The following is a 24,596-nucleotide window of genomic DNA, read 5'->3' as shown; positions in this document are numbered from 1 at the left end:
CTATGCAGTACATTCCCAGCAAAGCAAAAATTAAGATAAACTCATACATCGCCTAAGCAAGCAAATCTCATCAGCCAGGCTTTATGAAGCTCTTCTGTGTGTGCTGAGGGACTCAGAGTAGACATATATGCATGCGGGAATGCAAATCCTCCCCATTTACACACGGCTGCAGTACGTGGTTAGAAAGCATTAAAGTTGTTTGTCTTCACTAAGAAAAAAAAACTCGCATTCCCTCGCTCGATCGCTCCATAGTCTTTACCATCTTCATCAGCATCATCATCATAATTATCTTCGGCAGTGCTAAGAGCTCCTTCATCCTCTAACTCACATTGAAGGCCTATTACACACGTTTAGATGCACCATAAAGTGTTCTAGAAATGAGCAGCAGCGCTTCATGTTGCAGTTTATCACTTAATAACTTTCATCTTAGAAACCGACGACCCCTGTAACATCAGTATTGATTAAGGTAAACGTGAGCAGAAATATACAGCAGACTTCATGAATAGCCTAGTACACACCGCTTTGTTTAACAAGCAGCATTGACATAAAAGATATTCATGAGACACGGATAAGAAAGGGTTTTTTGCATAAATATGTCTATTACATATGCAGCATGTAATGGGACTGGATGTTGCAAATGCTGTCTTCTTTCCCTTTCATAATGAGAGTGATTTATTTTCTCCTTTGTGGTGCGTTGATATATATAGGCTCATATCTTGTCTGACTTTGCCGAGATCCAATTCCCTCTTCTCTAAACTTCTTTCTAATGCATCACTAAACATTGTTGATATGGAAGGGATAGAGAGTTTTTCAGCCTCACAGCTGTTCGTGAGCAGGTTTGCAATCGAATGCAAAACTGTCCTTTGTCTTTTCCTTCTGCATAAAAAAATAAATAATACATTTTCATTTTTTATGGCCGTGAAAACTGCTCCCATTTTATGACTAGCCAAAAACACAGCTTGCACACTGTGTCAGGGGGTGTTTTTTTTTTTTTTTTTTTTTTAAACAACAACCATATTTAAACTTTTTTTTTTCTTTGTGTAACTGTAGAAACTTTTGGAAAAGTTTTACAATATCTTATCATTTATTTTTGCTACTTCTCAGCAGTTTATTGCCCCACATTTTCAGCCTTATGAAAACATGAAAATCCAACCAAATATATGAATAGCGCCACTATGAATTTTTTACATTTAAAATAAATGTGTGAAAAAAAGACAATACTTTTGTGGTGATATTTTTGCCAAAATACACAATTATTTTTCATTTAAAAAAATAATACAAAAAAATGTGTTATATTTTAGAGGGTCAGGTGGTCTTCAGCACTGTTACATTTTGGACCATCGACACCTTTTTTTTTTTTTTTTTTTTTGAATGACAGATGTGTTAGTCGATATATGTTGATGGCATTGATGAGGCGCATCAGAGGCAAAAGACATGCGGCAAGTGCGGCTTATGAAAGTCCCAGCCACGCTCCACTTACACACCCTTCCCTATGGGCACCACGCTCCTATAGCGCCTAACTGAGGGGCAGGAGGACCAGACCGATGATGATGATAATGATAAAAGAGAGGAAGACTTACAATCTCAATATGCAAAATAATTCCCTTGTGCAAAGCTAAAATATTTCATAGTCTTTGGGGAGAAAGAAAAAAATGCATTTTAAAAGATATTTGGAGGTCAGTAGCAATATGTGGAATGTTTGTCTTCACCAAACCAAAACTAATCATAATAAAGTTTCATATTGCTGCTGGCATATTGCTCATTTCAGAAAGGTTGCACATGTTTGCTTTTCATCTTCTGTTTAGTTTTGGATATCAATCAAATTGTGAGAGACACAAAATTATAGTGTGTTTATGCAGTCTTAATATAAACTTTATTACATCTGCCTTTATGTATAAACCTAGCAGTGTGGTACATTAAATATGAATACGTCCAAAGGCCTTTTTAGTGTCTATTCGTCACAGATGTGATCTCTCAACCGAGCACTCTCCGTTCCAGTGACATAACACAATAACATGCTAGCAGATATGTCACAGTTACTGATCTACTGACAAACAGAGGTTATTTTCATGTTTATTTATAAAAAGTTGACAAGAAAGACTTGCAACCTCTTGCATGTGCATAGTTCACATAGTTCAAAATTTAGCCTTACATCACCTGGTCACCAATGGATCCTCTGCAATGAATGTGTGCTGTCAGAATGAGAGTCCAAACAGCTGATAAAAACATAATAATAAACAAGTGATCCACAAGACCTCAGTCCATCACTTAACATCTTGTGAAATGAAAATCTGTTTGTTTTTCTAGAAACAAATTCATCATTACTACTTTTTTTACTTCAAACATTGCCTCCAGCTAAAATGTGAATCCTCTATCCATTATATTGCTTTCTCCTGTGAAAAAGCAGTCTTTTCTGAATCAGGAGAGAAATATGCACAGATCACGCACCGTTTACAAGCAAAAATGGTCCAAAATGATCCTAAACAAATGTGTATGTTGATTTAATATGACAACAGGAGACAGAATTTTTGTACTGGAGGAAGTGTTTTTGTGGATTATGAACTGGAATGTTGGCCTCAAATAGGTTAAAATGCCTCAGTGATGGTTTTACAGTTGAAGTCAAAAGTTTACACACACTTTGCAAAATGTTAATTATTTTACCAAAATAAGAGGGATCGTACAAAATGCAGGTTATTTTTTATTTAGAACTGACCTAAATAAGATAGTTTACATAAAAGATGTTTACATATAGTCCACAAGAAAAAAATAATAGTTGAATTTATAAAAATGACCCTGTTCAAAAGTTTACATACACTTGATTCTTAATACTGTGATGTTACATGAATGATCCAAAGCTGTGTTTTTCTGTTTAGTGATAGTTGTTCATGAGTTCCTTGTTTGTTCTAAACATTTAAACTGCAAGCTGTTCTTCAGAAAAATCCTTCAGGTCCCACAAATGTTTTGGTTTTTCAGCATTTTTGTGTATTTGAACCCTTTCCAACAGTTGCTGTATGATTTTGAGATTGATCTTTTCACACTGAGGACAACTGAGGGACAACAGAAGGTTCAAACACTCACTGATGCTTCAGAAGGAAAAATAAGAAAAATATGCACATCCTAATTTTGTTCAAAAGTTTTCACCCCTGGCTCTTATTGCGTATTTCCTTCTGAAGTATCAGTGAGAGTTTGAACCTTCTGTAATAGTTGCATATGTGTCCCTCAGTTGTCCTCAGTGTGAAAAGATCATGCAGTCATTGTTGGAAAGGGTTCAAATACACAAAAATGCTGAAAAACCAAAGAACCTGTGGGACCTGAAGGACTTTTCTAAAGAAGTGTGGGCAGTTTAACTGTTCAGGACAAACAAGGGACTCATGAACAACTATCACTAAACAAAAAAAAAAAACACAGCCGTGGATCATTGAGGCAATAACACAGTGTTAAGAATCAAGTGTATGCAAACTTTTGAACAGGGTTATTTTTATAAATTCAACTATTATTTTCTCTTGTGGACTATATGTAAATGTCTTTTATGTGAAATATCGAGATGTTTACTGATGAACTGGAGTTGTGTCAGTTATTTGTGGATTGTTGGGATGTTTTTATCAGCTGTTAGTACTCATTCTGATGGCACCCATTCACTGCAGAGGATCCATTGGCGAACAAGTGATGTAATTCTAAATTTCTCCTAATCTGTTTTGATTAAGAAACAAACTCATCTACATCTTGGATGGCCTGAAAGTACATTTTCAATCAATTGTGGGTGAATCATTCCTTTAAGGACAAAAATATTACTCCGAATCACATCAGCTCATGCTCTGCTAGGTGTCCAAGCCCCCCATAAATCCCCCTTGAATATTCTAGAGTCACCTCTGCATGCTTCTGGGATTTTTATCTGATCTTGTTGTTTGGGTCAGAAGGCTGTCAATAGCTGTTGTTAAGAGCAGAAACCTAATCTATATTCAGCCTCTACCATATACCAAAACAGTTGTATTTATGTAATACTTGCCTGGCCTTTGGCATCTTTCAATTGCAGGTTTGCTCAGTGGTGTTGAAAGCGAAGCAATGGACGTATTTACTAATGCACACACAAGCCACATTTAAATTTTTCAAGAGTTCATGATTTATAAATCAGATTGCTGTTATCGCTCATGGCGGGACATGTTTACTTCTGTGAAGCATACTGAGAAGCTGCTGCTTTTTATGGTGTTAGGCGAGACAGTCTGCTTTTGTCCACGGACATGCGTTTTTTTTTGTTGTTGTTTTTTCATATTGTGAAACGTCTTGTTACGTACTCGACAGTGCTTTTGAACAGAAAATCAATAAAACATTTCAAGGACGTCATTGTTCTACCTCTAAACGCCATTCTGCTGGAGTATTTTAGAGATGCAATTGGAACAAACCTGCTTTCTTTTTCTACCGAGACATTACTTGCTCCAGTGTTTTGACACCGTGCCTTTTCTTCTTCCCTTTGAGGCCCGAGCGTTCCTGGCTGTACGAGGACAAAATCATTCTGTAATTACTGATCCTGTCATCGGATGTTAATTGCGAGTGACCTCCAGGGCTGTTTATAATTATGCAGTCTTGCAATAACTGCTAATCTCCTAGAAACAGAATATTTCAAAAGCATTGAATAATGTATTTTTCTCTCTCTGCAGTATTCAATAAAGTGCAATCTGATTCAAAATGAGGCTTCTTTCAAAATGAGATAATTGTTGTTACTCTAAGTCAAAAATTGAACGTTTTGATTTGCTGTTGTTTTTCTATCTGTATAGACATTGATTGCTGTTGTCTGTGTTTCTGATGTATCCAGTCTGACCTTTTTTTTAATTGTGGCTCTGGTTGTAAGAAGACTTTAACCCACTTTGCTTTACAGTAACAGTCAGCCGACATGAGATGCTGGTGCTTTGAGCGCGCTGATGAGTGTTAAGCACAATCCTCCTGTGCATTTAAAGGAGAACTATTGATTTGGCCTATAGAGCCAGAAAGCTTTAGTCTGCCAAAGAACTTTTATGTGATCGTGAAAATCAAAATTGATGAATTTACTTTTTTAATATTCTCTGGTGGGCTTTATGGATGCTTGTTTTCTTTTTTACACTATGCAATATAAAAAAGTAAATGTGGCAGTAAAGTTCAAAGAATTGCATTTACAAGTATTTTGTGAAATATTATTGCAATTTAAAACAACAGTTTTCTATTTTATTATATTTTAAAATATAATAAGTTATAAGTTTAAAATATAATAAGTTTTAAAATATAATAAGCTGAAGTTTCAGCATCATTACTCCAGTCTTCAGTGTCACATGATCCTTTAGAAATCTTTCTAATTTGCTGATTGATAATCAATGTTGAAAACAGTTGTGCTTCTTAATATTTAGGACCTATGATGCTTTTTTAGCATTCTTTTATAATTAAAAAATAATAAAATAGAAATAGTCTTTTTTTCTTTTCTTTTTTTTTTTAAAGAAATTAATACTTTTATTCAGCTGGGATGTTAAATGGATAGAAAGTGATAAAGACGTGAATTGTTATTTTGAATAAATATTTTGAATAAATGCTGTTCTTTTTTACTTTTTATTAATCAAAGTATCAAATAAATTATGACAGGTTTCAAAAAATATTAGGCAGCACAACTGTTTTAACATTAAAAATAAATCAGCACATTAGAATGATTTCTTTTTTTTTTTTAAAGATTTATTTTTTGGCCTTTTTGCCTTTATTATGATAGGACAGGAAGCGAAGTGGGTGAGAGATAGGGGGCGGGAACGGGAAAGGTCCTCGAGTCGGGATTCGAACACGGGACGCCCGTAGCGCAACAGCGCTATATGTCAGCGCGCTAACCACACGGCTATTGGCGCCGACATTAGAATGATTTCTGAAGGATCATGTGAAATTGAAGACTGGAGTAATCGATGATGAAAATTAAGTGCTGTGTCACAAAAATAAATTGTATTTAGAAGTATATTCAAAAAGGAAACCAATATTAGAAATTTCAATAATATTTTACAATATTACAGTCTTTTTTTCTGTATTTTTGATCAAATAAATACCTCCTTTATAAGCATAAGTGACTCCACTAAAAACATTAAAAATCTTACTGATCCTAAACTTTTGAACGGCTATGTATGTATTTATTTATTCTCTTTTTGACCAAAACTATAAAAAATGTTGTTGTTAAATTAAATAAAGCTGAAATAAGATGAAATATAAACATTAGATAAAAAGGTTTAACTTAAAAATAAAAATGATAACTTATAGAAATGCTGCCTTGGCAACTAACTGAAACAAAAGTTAAAGTTCTAATTGTTACGAGTTACGAACGCTAATAAAAATGACAATAGCACTTAACAAAATTACTAGGGCCGGGACTCGATTAAAAAAATTAATCTAATTAATTAGAGGCTTTGTAATTAATTAATCGAAATTAATTGCATTTTAATCGCATATAAATATTTGACCTGAGAACAGTGAAAATTTTTTTTTTTTTTATATGGATTTTTAGTATACCGTTGAATAATGACTGACTACATAAGCTTAAGCAACAAAATATTGTTTATTTTTGTTCAACCAAGTCCAACAGACCAGTGCAATATTGCCATTAAGTGTAGCAATAGGCTCGATGTGCTGTGGTGAGATGTGAATTCCTTGTTGGACATACTACTTCGTCATAACTGCGTCTTTAACGGACGCTCTGTTGCTTAGTTACCTGAATCTGTCACTTTTTAAACTGCCCTGTCAATCATCACAGTTAACATTATCTACATTTCGTTTAATTTAATTTCCTACCGTATTAGAGAGAAATTAAGAGGCACGTTCTTTAACGAGTCTTTCATGCCGAGAACTCTGCGCTTGTGTTTACTTAATTATGCATTTAAACGTTAATGACCAAACCTATCATTATAAATGTTGCTGCATATGGAATATAACGCGGATAACATTTAAAAAATATTTTTTATCAGGTTACACACTGATTATTTATCACTCAAACCCCTTTCTCTACCTGTCCGTTGGTCGCGCATATCCTCCATGTTTGTAGTTTTTTAACACTTTTTATGCGTGTTTGTAGTTCTAATCGAATCCTCGTTCACGGCGCAGTGTGTTGTGGGCAATATTAGCCGTTAGTGTGCATTGATCGTTAAGTAGTAGACCATCTGGGAATCTTTGGAATACTTTTTTAAACATACTACGATTTGGGACATACAATACTATTTAGGACAGACGCAGCTTGTCTGAACGCTAGTTGGTGCTCCAGTATAATCGGTCCGCCGAATCTCATCCAGTGAGAAACGTTCCGCGGTGCAAAACTAAGTGCGATTAAAATGCGTTAAAAAATTTTTAACGTGTTATTTTTGTGGAATTAATTAATCTAAATTAACGCGTTAAAGTCCCGGCCCTAAAAATTACTAAAACTTAAAACTAAAATTAAAAAATTAGATAATTCAAAATATGTAAACCTAAATCTATTAAAACTGTTGGTCCTGTCCTACTTAATTTTTTTTTTAAAGTTTATTCCTTTTATCTCAATAGGTAATCCACCCGCCTCAGGCACTGGTACGCTGATAATCACTCTGGAGGACGAAAACGACAACGCTCCCTATATCTTCCCCTCCGTAGCTCGCGTGTGCGAGGACGCTAAAGACATGAATGTGGTGGTGATCGGGGGACGAGACAAGGACATTCATCCTAATACAGATCCTTTCAAGATCGAGCTTGGCAAACAGCCAGGGCTGGAGAAAACATGGAAAATCTCCAGGATCAATGGTAAGTTAATTCTCAGATGGGACAGAAACAGCCACTGACCCACGTTTAAACACATGCTGGCTTTTTCAAGGACCGGTTTGAGGAAATACAAAAGGTGCTTTCACTAAAGGAAAAATTTGCCTTAATATAATTAAGCTTAATTGATTTATTGTTGATTAATCAATTTCAGCAGAAGCGTGGTGGGTAAAAATGCGATTAGATGGTGTAAATGCTGTGTATACAGGTATAAATTACTAGAAATCTCTGTAAATAAATTACTTAAACTGCAAACATTGTGCACATTTAATTGGTCTTTAATTGTAATGACAATCAATTGTGAAAATTCCTTAAAAAACAAATGGTAATGGAGTGCCATTTTAAAACAGATTAGAATTCATGAGATCATGACATTCAATCATGAAAATTGCTGAATATTGGCATCCCTAAGGCCCGTGGTGTTATTGTGGTAAACTCTTCTTATGTAAACTCTTAAATAAAGGTCCCAAAGGTTTTTTTTTTGCAGTGATGCCATAGAACAGGGGTTCTTGAGCACCACTGTTCAGCATAGTTTAGCTTCAACCCTAATTAAACACATCCCGACCAGCCAATCAAGGTTTTCAGGATTACTAGAAACTTACAGGCAGTTATTTTGGAGCTGGTCTTGATGTCAAAGTCTTGATGTTTTCCCACAGAATTGGACTACTTTTACACTGTTGCCGCAGGTTGTTGCTTTTCTCTGCAAGATTGAAGTAATTTTTTGATGGAGGAGACAACTGCGAGAAAAAAAAAAAAAAAACATGACTAGGTTAGTTTTGATTGAAATTTGGCGAGGGTTTTATTTTGCAGACCTGACAACCCTGTTTCAGTGGTCAGTTAAAAGATCCTTTTTTCTTATTGTAAAAAACATTTTAATAATCTAAAGAACCTTTTTCCACTATTAAGAACCTTCCATATGTTCAAAGGTCATCATTAAACCATAGATGTTCTTTACTGGTCTCTAAGCCCCCATGAAATTAAAATTGAAGTTCAATGGCTGTTAGTATGAATATGTCAGGCTTAAGGTTATTTCTAAATTACTGTTTCAAAACAATGATAAAACACATTTACAGAATATAAGCATTAAAAATGTACTCTAACTTCTGCCAAAATGGATCCATAATTTTGATGACATCACCCTGCACTTCAGCTTCTCATCAACCTTTCTGTCCAAGCAAATGCTCTCTAGAAGCAAAGCGTCCCGCCCCTTCACTATAAATAGATGCTGTTGCTAAAATCGGTCACTTGTTCACAGAGTTAGTATTTTCTGTATGGCAAATGACACATAGTGCATTATATAGGTAATAGGGAATGATTCAGACTTTCTATTAAGGCGAAAGAAGTCGAGGCGGTTTGCACACAACCTTCTCCGTTCCAGAGATACAAGCATGGGGCAGATCATAGGACAGACCTATTTGAGTTCTACACTGAATGCTAAATTTTATAGCGATATGGATGAGATTGTGCCTGTCATACGCTGTCAAATGTGGTTTTACCGAGCTCAGCGGCTCTTGCCCAAGCTAAAGCCTATTTAAAAAAGCGACGGGACCTGTTTCCTGTTTCACTTGAAATTATGCCAACACATAGAATAACGCTGCATATTTTAAAGCACTTCCGTGGACCTTTAAAGGGTTAGTTTTCCCAAAAATGAAAAATAGCCCATGATTTACTTACCCATCAGGAGTCCTAGGTGTATATGAATTATTTTGGACATTTGTGACCCTGGCCCACAAAACCAGTCTTACGTCGCTGGGGTATATTTGTAGCAATAGCCAAAAATACATAGTATGGGTCAAAAGTATTAATTTTTCTTTTATGCCAAAAATCTTTAGGAAATTAAGTAAAGATCTTGTTCCATGAAGATTTTTTGTAAAGTTCCTTTTATAAATATATCAAAATGTAATTTTTGATTAGTAATATGCATTGTTAAGAACTTAATTTGGACAACTTTAAAGGTGATTTTCTCAGTATTTTGATTTTTTGCACCCTCAGATTCCAGATTTTCAAATAGATGTATCTCGGCCAAATATTGTCCTATCCTAACACACCATATATCAATAGAAAGCTTATTTATTGAACTTTAATATGATGTATACATCTCAGTTTTGTAAAATTTAACCTTATGACTGGTTTTGTGGTCCAGGGTCACATTTGTATATTGGACGAATCCAATCAGCATTATATTAAAAATTATCCTGGCACTTTTCAAGCTTCAGAATGGCATAGACGGGTGTTTCTCTTCATTAGTCCAAACAAGTCCAAAAAAGTAAATCCATCCACAATAAAAAGCACCTCACAAAGCTCCGGGGGGTGAATAAAGGACTCCTATAGCGAATCAATGCATTTCTGTAAGAAAAACATCCATATTTAAAATGTAATATTGACTTTGATCTAGCTTGCACCAACTGGTCGTACGCGGAAGCAGCTCCAGGTGGATGAAGCCGGATGTCGCGTTGCCCATGCGCTCATGAGTCTTATAAAAAAAGTTTGTTTACAGGAGCAAAGGAAGCGAAATTTCCTTAATTTAACTAAGGAAAACCAGTCTCCAGACATTTTCCTTTACGCATCCTCGTTTTGAACTTCAAATTTGTAATGGTTGTTTGTTTTGAACTCTCCACGGCACGTTCGCGTTCGTCACTTTTGCGCTTCTTCTCCTGGAGCTGCTTCCGTGTACCACCAGTTGGCGCAAGCTGGATTAAAGTGATTCTTACATTTTAAATTTGGATTTTTTGTTACAAAAGCACATCAGTTCACTACAGGAGGCCTTTATTCACCCCCTGAGACATGTGAGGCACTTTTTATTATGAATGGATGCACTTAACTCGTTTCGGACTGATGAAGAGAAACATCCACCTATGCTATTCTAAAGCTTAGAAAAGTGCCAGGATAATTTCTAATATAACTCTGATTGGATTCCTCTGAAAGAAGGAAGTCTTTTACACCTAGGATGCCTGGAGGGTGAGTAAATCACAGGCACCCTTTAAGAGTGTAGCACTGATCAAAGATGAAAATTCTAGTGTTTTCACCAGGGTCTTGTGGGTCACATGCTACTGAGAGTGAAAGAATCGTTTTATTGTGCCAGACAATGTGTGTATCATTAGATATCACCCTGACCAAATAGCTGAGTGTATTTGGGGTTTATCTTAGCAGACTCTCGATTACCCACCTCTCCTGAGAGCACACACTTAAATATAGAAAGGCATGTGAATCTACAGACTGTCAGCTGTTTGAGACTAGAATCAGTGGCAGATGCTGTGATACAGAGAGAGACAGAGTAAAAGAGGACTTGTGAGGTGATTTGAGGTCGAGTATTGTGTAGAGTTGAAGATACTCTTTGACTGACATGTAAAGCATCCAGAATGCTACATAAAGATTTTTGTGATGTTTTTCAGATACTCACTCCCAGATCATGTTACTGCACAGTCTGAAAAAGGCAAACTACAACCTGCCGCTGGTTCTGACTGACTCTGGGGTCCCTCCAATATCCAACAACACAGAACTGAAAGTTCAAGTGTGCACCTGTAAGAAGAACAGAATGGACTGCAGCCGTGCCGGCTCGATCCAAACAAACCTCTTGCTACTGCTCGGCCTGGTTCTGCTCTCCATCCTCTGTAAGTATCTCTTTCGACACTCACATGCACCCCTGACCGCTCTTATCAGAATGCTGGAAATTCCAGGTGATTTGCTTAAATGCAGAGTTTTAAAGTTTGATAGATGTTGCATATTTCATGGTTTCTAATAAAGTGCAAATAAATATTGCAAGTGTTCCAGAGTCACAGTTCTGCCCGACAGCAAAAAGTATAAAGGAAGTCAGAACTCTGCAGAGTTTATTATTGTACGAAGCTCTCTTAATCCTTGAATTTGGAACCTTGTCCATTCTGTGCATCAGCGGTGCGTCTGAACGGACCTTTTGCAGGACTCTCTGGGCATTTAAAGTATTTTAAACTTATTTAGATTCAGAGATTGCTAGAGTCCACTTCAAAGGCTGCTTGCAGAATCTCTCTCATTCAATTAATTTGTTTATGTGGCACATCACTGAGACACATTCTCTTGTGTGTGTGTGCCGAACAGAAAACAGGAAATAGCTATAGCTATTTTTATTTTATTTTATTTTATTTTTTTTCAGACATTTAACTAAATATGCATTCAAATGTACACTGCCATTTGGAATCATTAAGAATTTGAATGCTTTTTAAAGTCTTTTCTGTTCTACAATAAAAAAATAAATAAAAAAAATGTAATGTGAAATATTGTTACAATTTAAATGGTGGTTCTCTATTTTAATATACTTTAAAACAGAATTTATTCATGTGATGCAAAGCTGAATGTTAAGCATCATTACTCCAGTCTTTAGTGTCACATGATTCTTCAGAAATCATTCTAATATGCTGGTTTGTTAACAGTTTAATGTTTTTTTTTTTTTTTTTTTTTTTGAACCTGTGATATTTTTCAGGATTCTTGATTAATAAAACCTAAAAAAAGAACAGCATTTATTTAAACTAGAAATATTTTTATATTTTTATATTTTAACAATCTACACTACTGCTTTAAGGTTTAGGTCTTTAAGGTCTTTTAGGTCTTTAATACTTTTTTCAGCAAGGATGTGTTCAATTGATAAAAAGTAGCAGTAAAGACTTATATTAGAAAATATTTCTATTTTAAATAAATGCTGTTCTTTTTTTTTACTTTATTAATCAAAAATCCTGAAAAAGTATCAAAGGTTCCAAAAAAATATTAAACAGCACAATTGTTTCCAATATTGATAATATAGAATGATATCATATTAGAATGATTTCTGAAGTATGACACTGAAAACTGGAGTAATGGCTGATGAAAATTCAGCTTTGCACCACAGAAATAAACACAATTTTAAAGTATATTACAATAAAAACTGTGTGTGTGTGTGTGTGTGTGTGTGTGTGTGTGTGTGTGTGTGTGTGTGTGTGTGTGTGTGTGTGTGTGTGTGTGTGTGTGTGTGTGTGTGTGTGTACAGTATATGTTAATGTTTATATTGATCACAAATAGTTTCTTGCAGTATACCCTTGACCTTCAGTTTTGGAAATTCTCCATCTTTCATGTGTTGCTCCTTTAGCTCAGTGTTAGTGCATACGATGAACACCCTGTATACTTTGCTGTACAGTTTGACAGGAAATTGGCTTCTCTTCCAGAATGCCTGCCATGACCCTGTATCTGTTTACTGTGGTAAAGCCTGGAACTGCATTAAGAGTTGATCCATATCAGGCTAGATTTACAGCATGTGTAGGGCCACTAGTGCAGCCGCTAGAGACATATAGAAGCATTTAAAGTAATATGCACTGATTAAAGGTTGCTTTACAGCAGGTCTTAGGCTTCTCAGTGTGTGTGTGTCAAAATGTATTATATGTTTGTCCCACAGTTAATCTCCCATCTAAACCTGCACACGGCCCCCTGGCGACTCTTTCTCCCGGCAATAACATTAATAATTCACTCCTTTAGAGGGGCAGGACATAATGGAACTCTATACAGCCATTCTAAAATGGAAAACAGAGGGAAAATAAATCTTTGTTTTTCACTCTGTTCAGAAGGGATGTTCTGCTGTGAGGTTTTCTATATCTGGGTTCCTCGCCCAAGGCCCGCTTTGGATAAGAGTTGGATCCATCTGTGATTTGTGGCACTGTGGAGCCAATGTTTCCAGATCTGCATGAAACATGGAGGCAGATCTTCTCCAGAGTTTCTCTCCCCAATCTCTTTCTTGTTTGTGTTATAACTCTGCATATATTATCATTCAGATATCCATATTTTCACCTCAATTTTGGCTTCATATGCTTCAGATTTGGGGGAAATTCACTAAAATTGCCCCATTTTCTCAAGCTGTATCAAAGCCAAAGCTGCATCTAATTCAAATAATTTGGTATCTGGTATGTGCTGAAATATTGCTTTTCTATATATAGATATATAGATAAATATATTGGTCATGGTAGCAATTATTCATCAAATAGCTGGTGGAGAATAAATGATGGAATCAAATGACGGAAAAGCATTATAATTAAATTAAATTACCTTTTCATTCTTTCTTAGCAGTTTTCTACATCTTTTTTACCCTGCTCGTTATGTTTTATATCATCACATGGCTTTATTTTACAGTTTTAAGCATAATTCTCCCGGTAGCTCTGGTAACAATCATTGTGTTGGTGTGAATGCTGAATCTGTGAATGTTAATAGGCTGAAATGATGGGAATATTCAACCTGGTCTCACAGCCCTGGCAGACATTGACATGTACTTTATTATGCAATACTGGTTTACCCAAAAGTAGGATTTCTGGGGGGAAAATACAGCTTCTGGCACAAATTCGAGCACATAATGCTTGAGAAATAAATGATCTCAGGGCTGTTACTAGAATTTCTCAACGATTTGTTAGTGTATATGTATTTTTATGTCCCTCAACATTTTTTTTAAAAATGAATATTTGCTGAAAATGTATTCACCCTCAGACCATCCTAAACTAATTTGTGTCACTTGCTCACCAGTTGATCCTCTGCAGTTGAATGGGTGCCGTCAGAATGAGAGTCCAAACAGCTGATGATAACATCACAATAATCCACAAGTAATCCACTCCATTAGGGGCCGTTCACATGTCGCGCCTAAAAACACGTGGAAAACGCTAGGCGCCCCGCTTTCTTCCTTATCAACAAAGCGCTCGGGCGCTTGCGCTCCGGAAGTGTCTGCCGTTTCTAAGCAACCATCAGCTGCACTCTAGCTCCAAGCCTATGCATCTCCATGCATTGTTTCTTTTATTAGCGTCAAAATAATAGGGGCTTGACAAATCATAAAGTTCAGGAAATCCCTGGACCACAATGGTAAACTGCTCCTCCATGTTTCTACCGAGGTTTCAATGTAACGGAAAAACGTGAGGAAGCTGATTGGTTGGTTCATGTCACATGACCTGCGGTGCGCTTGCGGCATTCTGAAAAGTTGAGATGTTTTTATCTCGATGCGGCGCGGACGCGCCTGGAAAAAACGAGCGTGTCGCACCGCGTGCGCGCCGCGACCGCGTCGCTTCCATTATGCGCGCGCCTACATTTGAAATAACGAATTTGAGCGCGCAAAAGACGCTACATGTGAACGGCCCCTTAGACTCCAGTCCATCTGTTAACATCTTGTTAAATGAAAAAGCTGCATTTTTCAAATAAATCTTATCATTTTAGCTTTAAACCATGATGACTTTTGGCCGAAATACCAGTCCTTGATCAAACATAATGCTTTCTCAAGTGAAAAACAGTTCATCGTGTTGTCCTCTCAAATCAAATCCACTGACATTTTTGATTAAAACATCTTGATGATAAATTTGTTTATTGGCACCCATTCAAATGATGTAATACTTAATTTCTGTGCATAATAAGAGACAGGCACATCTACATCTTAGATGACTTGGATGAGTTAGATGAGTTTTGTGTGTGAACTCTTTCTGTGATATGAAGTAATATTCAGGAACTAAATATTCTAATTTTAAAAAAATTACCTGGATTTTTTTAGAAATTTGACACATTTTATGAAATTCTTATGATTCTTCACTGATTTTAGTTTACTAATTAAATAGAAAATTTGTGACACTGATTATCCGATACAAATGGCTATATTTTCTTCAGTTTAAGCACAAGATTTTCTTTGGATCATCCTGCAAAACATGATCATCAGGTTTTACACAAGTTTCTGCAAGTTAGGTTTTTAGTTAAATTTTAGTTTTAGTTAAAATGCTGATCATATCATTTAAAATACTTTTTTGTATTAAATGAGGAAAAATGCAAAATAGAAACATTTTCACTAGTGGTCTCAGATGTTTCAACCTCACTGTAAATGATGTGTGTGTATGTTCTGGTCAACCTGATCTCATGACGAAAATGTACCTGTGGGAACTTTTTCGCGAGACGTGAAATACAAACCAAAAAGTACATATCACTGCAGTTTCCAACAGAAATGTCCACTGAGTGGTGCTAAAGTGTGTTTTCCCCAGAACAGATGAATGTACATATGGTACGTTTTATGTGACATTAGTTGTGTACTTGCCACCGCAGTTCTGACTTGAAATGTCCGCTGAGTGGCTCTATAACTGTAATACTCTGTGAAGTTTTAAAATAACGTACCATCTGCACTACACCTAAACATACCCGATAGTATATGAACACCCATGCCGCTTTAGCTTGTTTTTTGATCTCTCATCTTTCAGCTCTTTCATCATGAGTCATGTTTTTCACGGGATTCATACCCAATTTTCCGCATCCACAAGTCCAATTCCATGCCGGCTGAGCTACTGAGCAAGCTTGTTACATCTAAGCAAAGCATATGAAGCTGTAATCCTAACTGTGTATGAAAACGTGAAAGTGCTTGCTGTTTTGACTGCCTCTAGTGTTCATTTCTGTTGGTAACTGCAGTGATATGTACTTATTGGTACGTATTTTCTGTCTTGCAAAAAGTTCCCACAAAGTACAATTTCGTCATGAGATCAGAGACGCATCCTGTGTCCCCATAAACCAAAAGGCTTAAAACCATACTAAATGGTGTTTTATGAAATTCAAAATTGCCAGTAGTTTCCTAATGAGGGGTAGGTTTAGGTATAGGGTGCAAAAACCATATAGACGTGAGTGTGAGTGTGAGTGTGTGTGTGTGTGTATGTGTGTGTGTGTGTGTACCTGGTGTTCATCACGTTATGGGGACCAAATGTCCCCACAAGGATAGGAATATCAGTAGATTTTGACCTTGTGGGGACATTTCTTAGGTCCCCATGAGGAAACAGGCTTATAAATCATCCACAATGAGTTTTTTTGATGAAGTAAAAGTATGCACAATCTCCTGTGAGGGCTAGGTTTAGGTGTAGGGTGATAGAAAGTACGGCTTGTACAGTATATAAACCATTACGCCTATGGAATGTCCCCATAAAACATGTAAACCCAACGTGTGTGTGTGTGTGTGTGTGTGTGTGTGTGTGTGTGTGTGTGTGTGTGTGTGTGTGTGTGTGTGTGTGTGTGTTTCCACATTCAGGCAGTAATCCATTGTAACAGGCAATCTAAAAGTGTGTGCATGTGTTTATTTCTCATGTGACATGACACAGAGCTGGTGCATGCTGGTCTCAGAGCCGCACTACTCGTACACTAATGACTCCTGTAAGGAATGTGTTCCACTGTTGTGCAGGAAGACACCCGAGACACGCCGCTGTGTCACACACTGATGGAGTGGGAGGGAGAGAGTGTCTGACTTCAATTTCCTTATCACCTTAATGAACCCTGACCCCTGCTGAGAGAAAGTGCTGAGAACAGGCAGATAAGCCCAGAAGCTCAGTGATGGAGCGCTGCAAGAGAGAAATGGTCAAAAGATTATACCAAATTCGCTTCATCTGTCTCCTCTACAGGAGACGCATATTCACACACACACATATGCATTACTGTCATGTAGTTCATTAGTTTGTGCCATTTCATTTTTTATCTGTAGTCGACATTAAATACTTGATAAGTTGATGATGTGTTGCAATGTGACACCTCTCTGAAGCCTGATGTCACACCTGTTTTGTATGTCTTTGCTCAGTTTTGCAAACTGGCTTTTTTTTTTCAGAAATGCTATGCAAAACTCGCAGTTGCAAAAAAATAAAGTTGCAATTTTGAGAAATAAAGTCAGAACTGCAAGGTATAAACTCAGATTTCTGACTTTTTTCTCAGAATTGCGTGATATAAACTTGAAATTGTGACTTTTTCTCAAAATTGTGTGATATAAACTCACAGTTGTGAGAAATAAAGTTGCAGTTTTGAGAAATAAAGACAGAACTGCGAGATATAAACTTACAAAAATGTCACACCACAGGACCATGAAAGAGAGATCTTTTTTATTTTTTATTTAGTACTGACCTGAACAAGATATTTCACATAAAAGACGTTTACATATAGTGTACAAAAGAAAATAATAGTTGAATTTATCAAAATAACCCTGTTTAAAAGTTTACATACACTTGATTCTTAATACTGTGTTATTACCTGAATGATCCACAGCTGTGTTTTTTTGTTTAGTGATAGTTAATGAGTCCCTTGTTTGTCCTGAACAGTTAAACTGCCCGCTGTTCCTCAGAAAAATCCTTCAGGTCCCACTAATTCTTTGGTTTTTCAGCATTTTTAAACCCTTTCCAACAATTTACACACTGAGGACAACTGAGGGACTCATATGCAGCTAGAGAAAGTTCAAATGCTCACTGATGCTCCAGAAGGAAAAATGATGCATTAAGAGATTGGGGGTGGGGGTGAAAACTTTTGGAATTTGAAGATCAGGGTCAATTTAACTTATTGTGTCTTCTGGGAAACGTCTTCTGTAGCTTCTAAAAAGCAGTGCTAAATAAAATAAAAAATATGATTTTTAAGCAAAATAAGAAAAATGTACACATCTTTATTCTGTTAAAAAAAATTAGCCAAAAATAAACCGACTAAAATGTGTGTGTTAAGATTTTAGCTGAGTTGTTCATCTGTGATTTCTTTCACATTTGGTGTGAAAGGCCTTTAATTGCTGAAAATTGTTAAAAAAGAAGAATCATACTCAGTGGGGATTTAAGTGACTGTTTTGTGACTGTGTGTGTGTATTTTTAGTTTCCATGTTGCTAACCTTCTGCTCCATGGACTGAAAAAAATCCATACTCTCTGTTCTTCCTCTATTCTCAAGGATAAAGGACTCCAGTGAACTTGCATTTGTGGCCTCCTAAATAATGTATGGAAGCCTCTGGGAGAACACGAACAAATCCTCCATGAACCGACACAAGTTCCTTGCTCTTTAGACCCCTATTAAAGTTCCTAAGCCCTGCACCAGATACCTGCGTGTGCCACAGCAGATCACGGGGGGCAGGAGTGGCACCGTCTCACTCACACTCATTAGTCTTGACGTCTTCGATCCCACAGGAGCCGTTGTTACTGTTTCTGATGACAGTTTGCCAAACATCACCTTCTGTGCTGATTTGCCCTTTGAGTCCATTGATTTTGTTTGTCCTGCGAAAACGTGGCGCCATTGAATTGTGCGTCTGATTACACTGGTGATGTTAATGGTTGAGAAGGTGAAAAACACTGCATTTTGAACACAAGATGAGGCTGGATTCTGATACAAATGTTGAGAGGAAACCAAATGATCTTTTCCACTGACAAAATATGCTTTAATGTAACAATTGAGCTTGAGATCAGATCACAGAGGAGACTGTTAAGAGCACATGTTGAACAGAGGGAGGGTCAAACAATGCCAAGATGACCATACTGCCCCCTGTAGGACTGGTGTAGAAAATACACTTTAGGGATCAATCCTTTGGGGTCAGTAAGATATTTGTCTTTCCTTTTTTATATGAATGAAATGAACATTTTTTAGCAAGGCCACAGTAAATACATTTCTAATGATAAAAAAAGAGTTCTGTTTTTAAACACTTTCTGTTCTTTTCAACAAAAAAATCCTTGAAAATATATATAATTTGAATGATTTCTGAAGTATCAATTGACACTGAAGACTGGAGTAATGGCTGCTGATTCAGCTTTACCATCATGGGAAAAATAAATACATTTTAAAATATTAAAATAGAAATTTTAAATTGTGATAATTTTTTTTATAATGTTGCTGTTTTTACTCAGTTTTTGATCAAATCAAAGTAGCCTTGGAGAGCATAAGAGGTGAACTATCATCTCACAATTCTGACTTTTTTCTCAAAATTGTGTGATATAAACTTGCAGTTGCAAAAAAATAAAGTTGCAATTTTGAGAAATAAAGTCAGAACTGCAAGGTATAAACTCAGATTTCTGACTTTTTTCTCAGAATTGCGTGATATAAACTTGAAATTGTGACTTTTTCTCAAAATTGTGTGATATAAACTCACAGTTGTGAGAAATAAAGTTGCAGTTTTGAGAAATAAAGACAGAACTGCGAGATATAAACTCAGAATTCTGACTTTTTTGTCTCAGAATTGCAAATTTATATCTTGCAATAGTGACTTTTCTCAGAGTTATGAATTTATATCTCACAATTGTGACTTTTTCTCAGGTTCATGTGATTTAAACTCGCAATTCTTAGTTATAAAGTCAGAATAGTGAGAAATAAAGTCAGAACTGTGAGATATAAACTCAGAATTCTGACTTTTTTGTCTCAGAATTGCAAATTTATATCTTGCAATAGTGACTTTTCTCAGAGTTATGAATTTATATCTCACAATTGTGACTTTTTCTCAGGTTCATGTGATTTAAACTCGCAATTCTTAGTTATAAAGTCAGAACTGCGAGATATAAACTCGGATTTCTGACTTTTTTTCTCAGAATTGTATGATATAAACTTAAAATTCTGACTTTTTCTTAAAATTGTGGTATAAACTCGCGATTGCAAGAAATAAAGTTGCAACTTGGATTTATAAAGTCAGAACTGCGAGATATAAACTCAAACTTATGACTTTTCGCAGAATTGCGTAATATAAACTTCCAATTCTGATTTTTTTTTCTCAAACTGTGTAATATAAAGTTAGAATTTTGAGAAATAAAGTCAGAACTGCAAGATATAAGCTCAGAATTCTGACTTTTTTTTCCTCAGAATTGCGAATTTATATCTTACAATAGTGACTTTTTCTCAGGTTTATGTGATTTAAACTTGCAATTCTGAGTTATAAAGTCAGAATAGTAAGATGTAAAGTCAGAATTGTGAAATGTAAACTCGCAATTGCAAGAAAAAAAGTCTGAATTTTGAGATAAAAAGTCCAGTTTTACAGCATATTACTTCTGTTTACACTTTGTGTTAGTAGCATCTATCACTATTTGCAGGTTGCATTTAGTTTAATCAGGATGGTATTTGATAATTAAACGGTTTCTACCACTATTCAGTGTAAACAGCATTTACCTTTTTTGTTTTCGTATGTTTAAAGTCTCCGTGGTAATAAAGAGTGAGGTAGTCCAGCCTGTAAGCACATGAAAATGAAATTGAAAATGTCACTCCTAGTTTAATTAATAATTGCCGTAATTGAAAATTGCATATGAGACTGCGATTTGGAGTATGTTGCTGACGTGATATTTCTGGTCAAATGAAGAGCGGTGATATACTCAACAGACCTCTAAAAGCCTGCTTTAATCTGATGAAAGATGCCCAACAGGGGTAAAATATAATTAATCCACAAACAGGGAAATAAGCCTGAGTCTGGACCCACTGAAGTTTAAATCCCCTTTTCTGCCTAAATGGGCGCTTTTACTCTTTAATCCACTCTGGGTACTGATGTGGCCTGTCTCGAGGGAAAGAGAAATTTCCACAGCATCGACCCGTTTACTGGCTCTTCAAGCCACTTGTTTTGACGTGCCATCCGCAGTGCACCTGGCAGATAAAGCGTAACCTCTTCGTGTTAATGAATTTTTAAGCGTGAAAGGAATATTTAATGCCACTTGCTAAAATACTATTTATGGTTCTAATAGAGCGTAGAGGTTTTCAGAATCCTTAACCTTGAAGGATTAGTTCACTCCAGAATTGAAATTTTCTGATAATTCTCTCACCCCCATGTCATCAAAGATGTTCATGTCTTTCCTTCTTCAGTCAAAAAGAAATGAAGGTTTTTGAGGAAAATATTCCAAGGTTTTTCTACATATAGTGGGGATCAGCGTGTTGAAGCTCCAATTTGCAACTTGAAACCCATCATGAGTAACTTTACTTCTTGGTTGATGAAAAGACAAATTGAGGGAGTAAATGAGGAGGGTTTGTATGAGAGGACTGTATTTCTATCTGACCAAAGCTCTGCAGGGTTCACATGTGTTATTGTGCCTTGTTTCAACTGCAGCTGACTGCTGCCACAACCACTTTCCTCCAATCAGGCTGACGGTAATTAGATCAAACACACTTTCGTCTTGCAGCCTGCATTGCGCGTTCCCTACACACTTACTTGTGTTTTCCCCCTTAGGAGGATTGAGTGAAGAGTGTGTGTGTGTGTATGCGGAGATGAGAGTAGTGAGGATTTTTATCCACTCTTCGTTTGACTTTATTGCATGTGAAAGCGGCGAGGTGAATTGATTCAGTTGTATATTTTGATGTTTCAGGCTAACACTCGTCCGCCTTAGGGGGAAAGCATTACCTGGATGCGTTTCGGGGCCCTCGGCACATGAATAAACGGAGCTGGAGTCTCATTATAATTTGCAAATGGCATTTGTGGAGCGGAGCAACCTCGGCCACGCTCTTAAGTGCCGTTCAAGACTTATTTTCCTTCCACTGCCATTTAGGACCAAGCTGTACAAACGTATCTGGTAGAAAGAAACAACAAGCAGCAGAGAAAAAAAAATCAATAGTCTTCCCTCCCTCCACATTTAATATTCCCTCGCATCGGATCTGGCACGGTTCGATCGCTGTTGAATTTCTGAGATCCGCAGGCCAATTCATTTCGCTCAAGTCTTGCGAAATTAGACCTTGCATTTTTCAAAGTTACATTTTAATCATATTTTACGACGATGGCGGCGTGGCGTGGAGTAAGGAAGGAAAGCCAAGGCAAAAATAAAAGGCTTTAAGGGTTCCTAGAGCTTCAACGAAAGTGACGTTTTGTTCCTAATTGCTTATTATTATTATTATTATTATTATTATTATTAATCCAATGCTTTGTTGTGGTTTTTCATACTTTTATACATTCATTGCACAAATGTTACAGCAAATATCTCATGTTGCTCTAAAAACTTCAACCCTGCTGCTTTATAACCACCACAGATGTTGTGTTAAACTTTCAAATGGTTAATCACCGTTTCTTCTTTTCTCTTTTCTCCTTCTCAGGCTTGTAAATTCAGCCGATTCTTTCTGTAGTCCTTTTGCAACACTGAAGAAAACCTTCTTCTCTTCTCCACACGCAAACCAGGCCGAGAGAGAAGACCTCACCCCCAAAAGACACTTTGCATCCTTCATTTTGGCTCTCCTCCTCTTCACTGTTGTCTCTCTTTATCCCCAACCGGTGCACCTTCACCTTTTCACCAGAAACTGTCCCTCTGTCCTCTCTCTCCTTCCCCTGCACTTCCTGTCTTCTCATATCTCTGGAATACATCACGGATGGCACCGCCTTGATGCTCTCTCTCTCTCTCTCACTGGACAAAGATATATTGGATTGGGGCAAAGCAACGGGACATTTCAATGTACTTTAGTTTCCTCTGGTTAAAGACTACTGTATTTGATCTTGTTTACTAATGTAAGGGAAGGACACAAGGCCTCTTTAGTCAGCAGTGGTTGTGTTTTCTTAGGGCAGGGTGGTAGAAGCCTTCAGAGTCTAAAAAAAGCGTCTCTTGCGTCTTTTATTTTTGTTTTTTGGTTCAATTGCATTAGTTGTTATGGAGTGGAACACAATATATCTTTATAGTAATGTGTGAAATGGTGGGGGGAAATGTACACTATATATATTTTATTTTTTACCAATGTACAAATATATTAATTAACTTATGTACTTTGATCGCTTATTCTTTAAGACCCCTCACGAGAAAAAAAAAAGAACTGTATGTTTTTGCTAAATTTTAGGGACTATTTCTAATGCCATTGATGTTTTTCCCTCTTTTTTCATGTGCAAGCTCTTGTTTAGAGTGCGGTTCTTGAGTCTGGAGAGCGATTTGCAGACAGAGAGCGAATCTGTCTTGTGATTCTTGTTCTGATGGTACAGCGTTTATTTTATTTTTCTCCCTCTCCCCTTGGGTCAAAGTCAAAGAGGCCAGGGAAGGCTGTTGATTCAGTGGTTCTTTATTTTTTGTTTTTTCCTTTTTTGCGCTTGTGAGAAGAAGACAACAAAAAAGAGAGACAGAAAAAGATAACAAAAAACAAAACAAAACGTGTGTGTGGGTTTGTGTGGAAGACCCCATAAGTTCTGAAAATGCAAAGAAAAAGATGACGTGGTGAATGAGTTATGTCTGTCTTTTGCACTAATTTAATAAAGCTGTTACTGTACTTCCCACCACTTTAACTTTGCTTGTTTGTTTAAAGCCTGTCTGCAGACCAAAGGAAGAAGAACCAGATTCCTTGATGGAGAATCATGAAAATCATGAAATATACTACTCATTCCCTTCGGTTTCACAGACAAGGCTTAAGCCTAGTCCCAGACTAAAATGTAAGTTTTAACTGAAAGAAACTTGCACTGACTGATCTTAAAATATATCAGTGCCTTTGTTTTGTCTCAAGATGCACACCAGTAATGTTTCTTTCTAAAGCACGTTTATAAAAAATTACTTGAATCTTCTAATTGAACTATGACCTAATCCTGGTTTAGTTTAAGCCCTGTCTGTGAAACCAAACCTTAGAGTTATAATGGATAGATTCCACTGGGTATGAGGTTGATACAGTAAATAGAGCAACATATGCAATTATTATTAAAGTTACCACATGAAAAGATACTGGATTGCTGATTTTATGCTGTAAATATTATTATTTTTATTTTAGAATGTTCACATAGTCATATTTTAAGCTCACATTCACAATGTTGCTAAAAGGGTCTAAAAATAAATACTTGTCCTACTTGTCCAATGTAGCTGCTTAAAAATGGAAATGTCTTGGTTTGAAGGTCAAGGTATACTTGCATATTAATTGTGGTTTAATGAAGTAGCTCAGGCATTTAACTAGCTTTTGCATTAATTTTGAAGTAAAAAAAAACAGACTCTGGCCATCTCAAGTCATCATCGCTTAGAACAAATATCATCTGATAATTTCTTGCCAATTTGATTAACTGAAATAATTAGCTCGTAAACCACCATTAACATTTCCCAGGAGATGCCACAGTACAGTCTTAACAAACTAACTCCTTCGGTATAAATAATTTGAACTCATGAAACCCTGCAAGTTCTCTGTTTTAAAAGTGATGCTTAAACTT

General features: G+C 36.4%; 1 protein-coding gene across 1 annotated transcript in view; it reads left to right on the top strand.

Moving 5' to 3' along the window:
• Nucleotides 1–23,696, top strand: part of cdh13 (cadherin 13, H-cadherin (heart)) — a 491,247-nt gene extending 467,551 nt beyond the window's left edge. The window contains exons 12-14 of the mRNA XM_073850194.1: nt 7,525–7,758; nt 11,166–11,384; nt 22,532–23,696. Of these exons, the coding sequence (XP_073706295.1) occupies nt 7,525–7,758; nt 11,166–11,384; nt 22,532–22,539 (461 nt within the window). The 3' untranslated portion in view covers nt 22,540–23,696. The remainder of the gene's footprint in view (nt 1–7,524; nt 7,759–11,165; nt 11,385–22,531) is intronic.
• Nucleotides 23,697–24,596: the final 900 nt, after the last annotated feature.

Source organism: Garra rufa, chromosome 11, assembly GCF_049309525.1.
Source record: "Garra rufa chromosome 11, GarRuf1.0, whole genome shotgun sequence".
Taxonomy (NCBI): Eukaryota; Metazoa; Chordata; class Actinopteri; order Cypriniformes; family Cyprinidae; genus Garra; species Garra rufa.
This window is presented reverse-complemented; position numbering and strand designations above follow the sequence as displayed.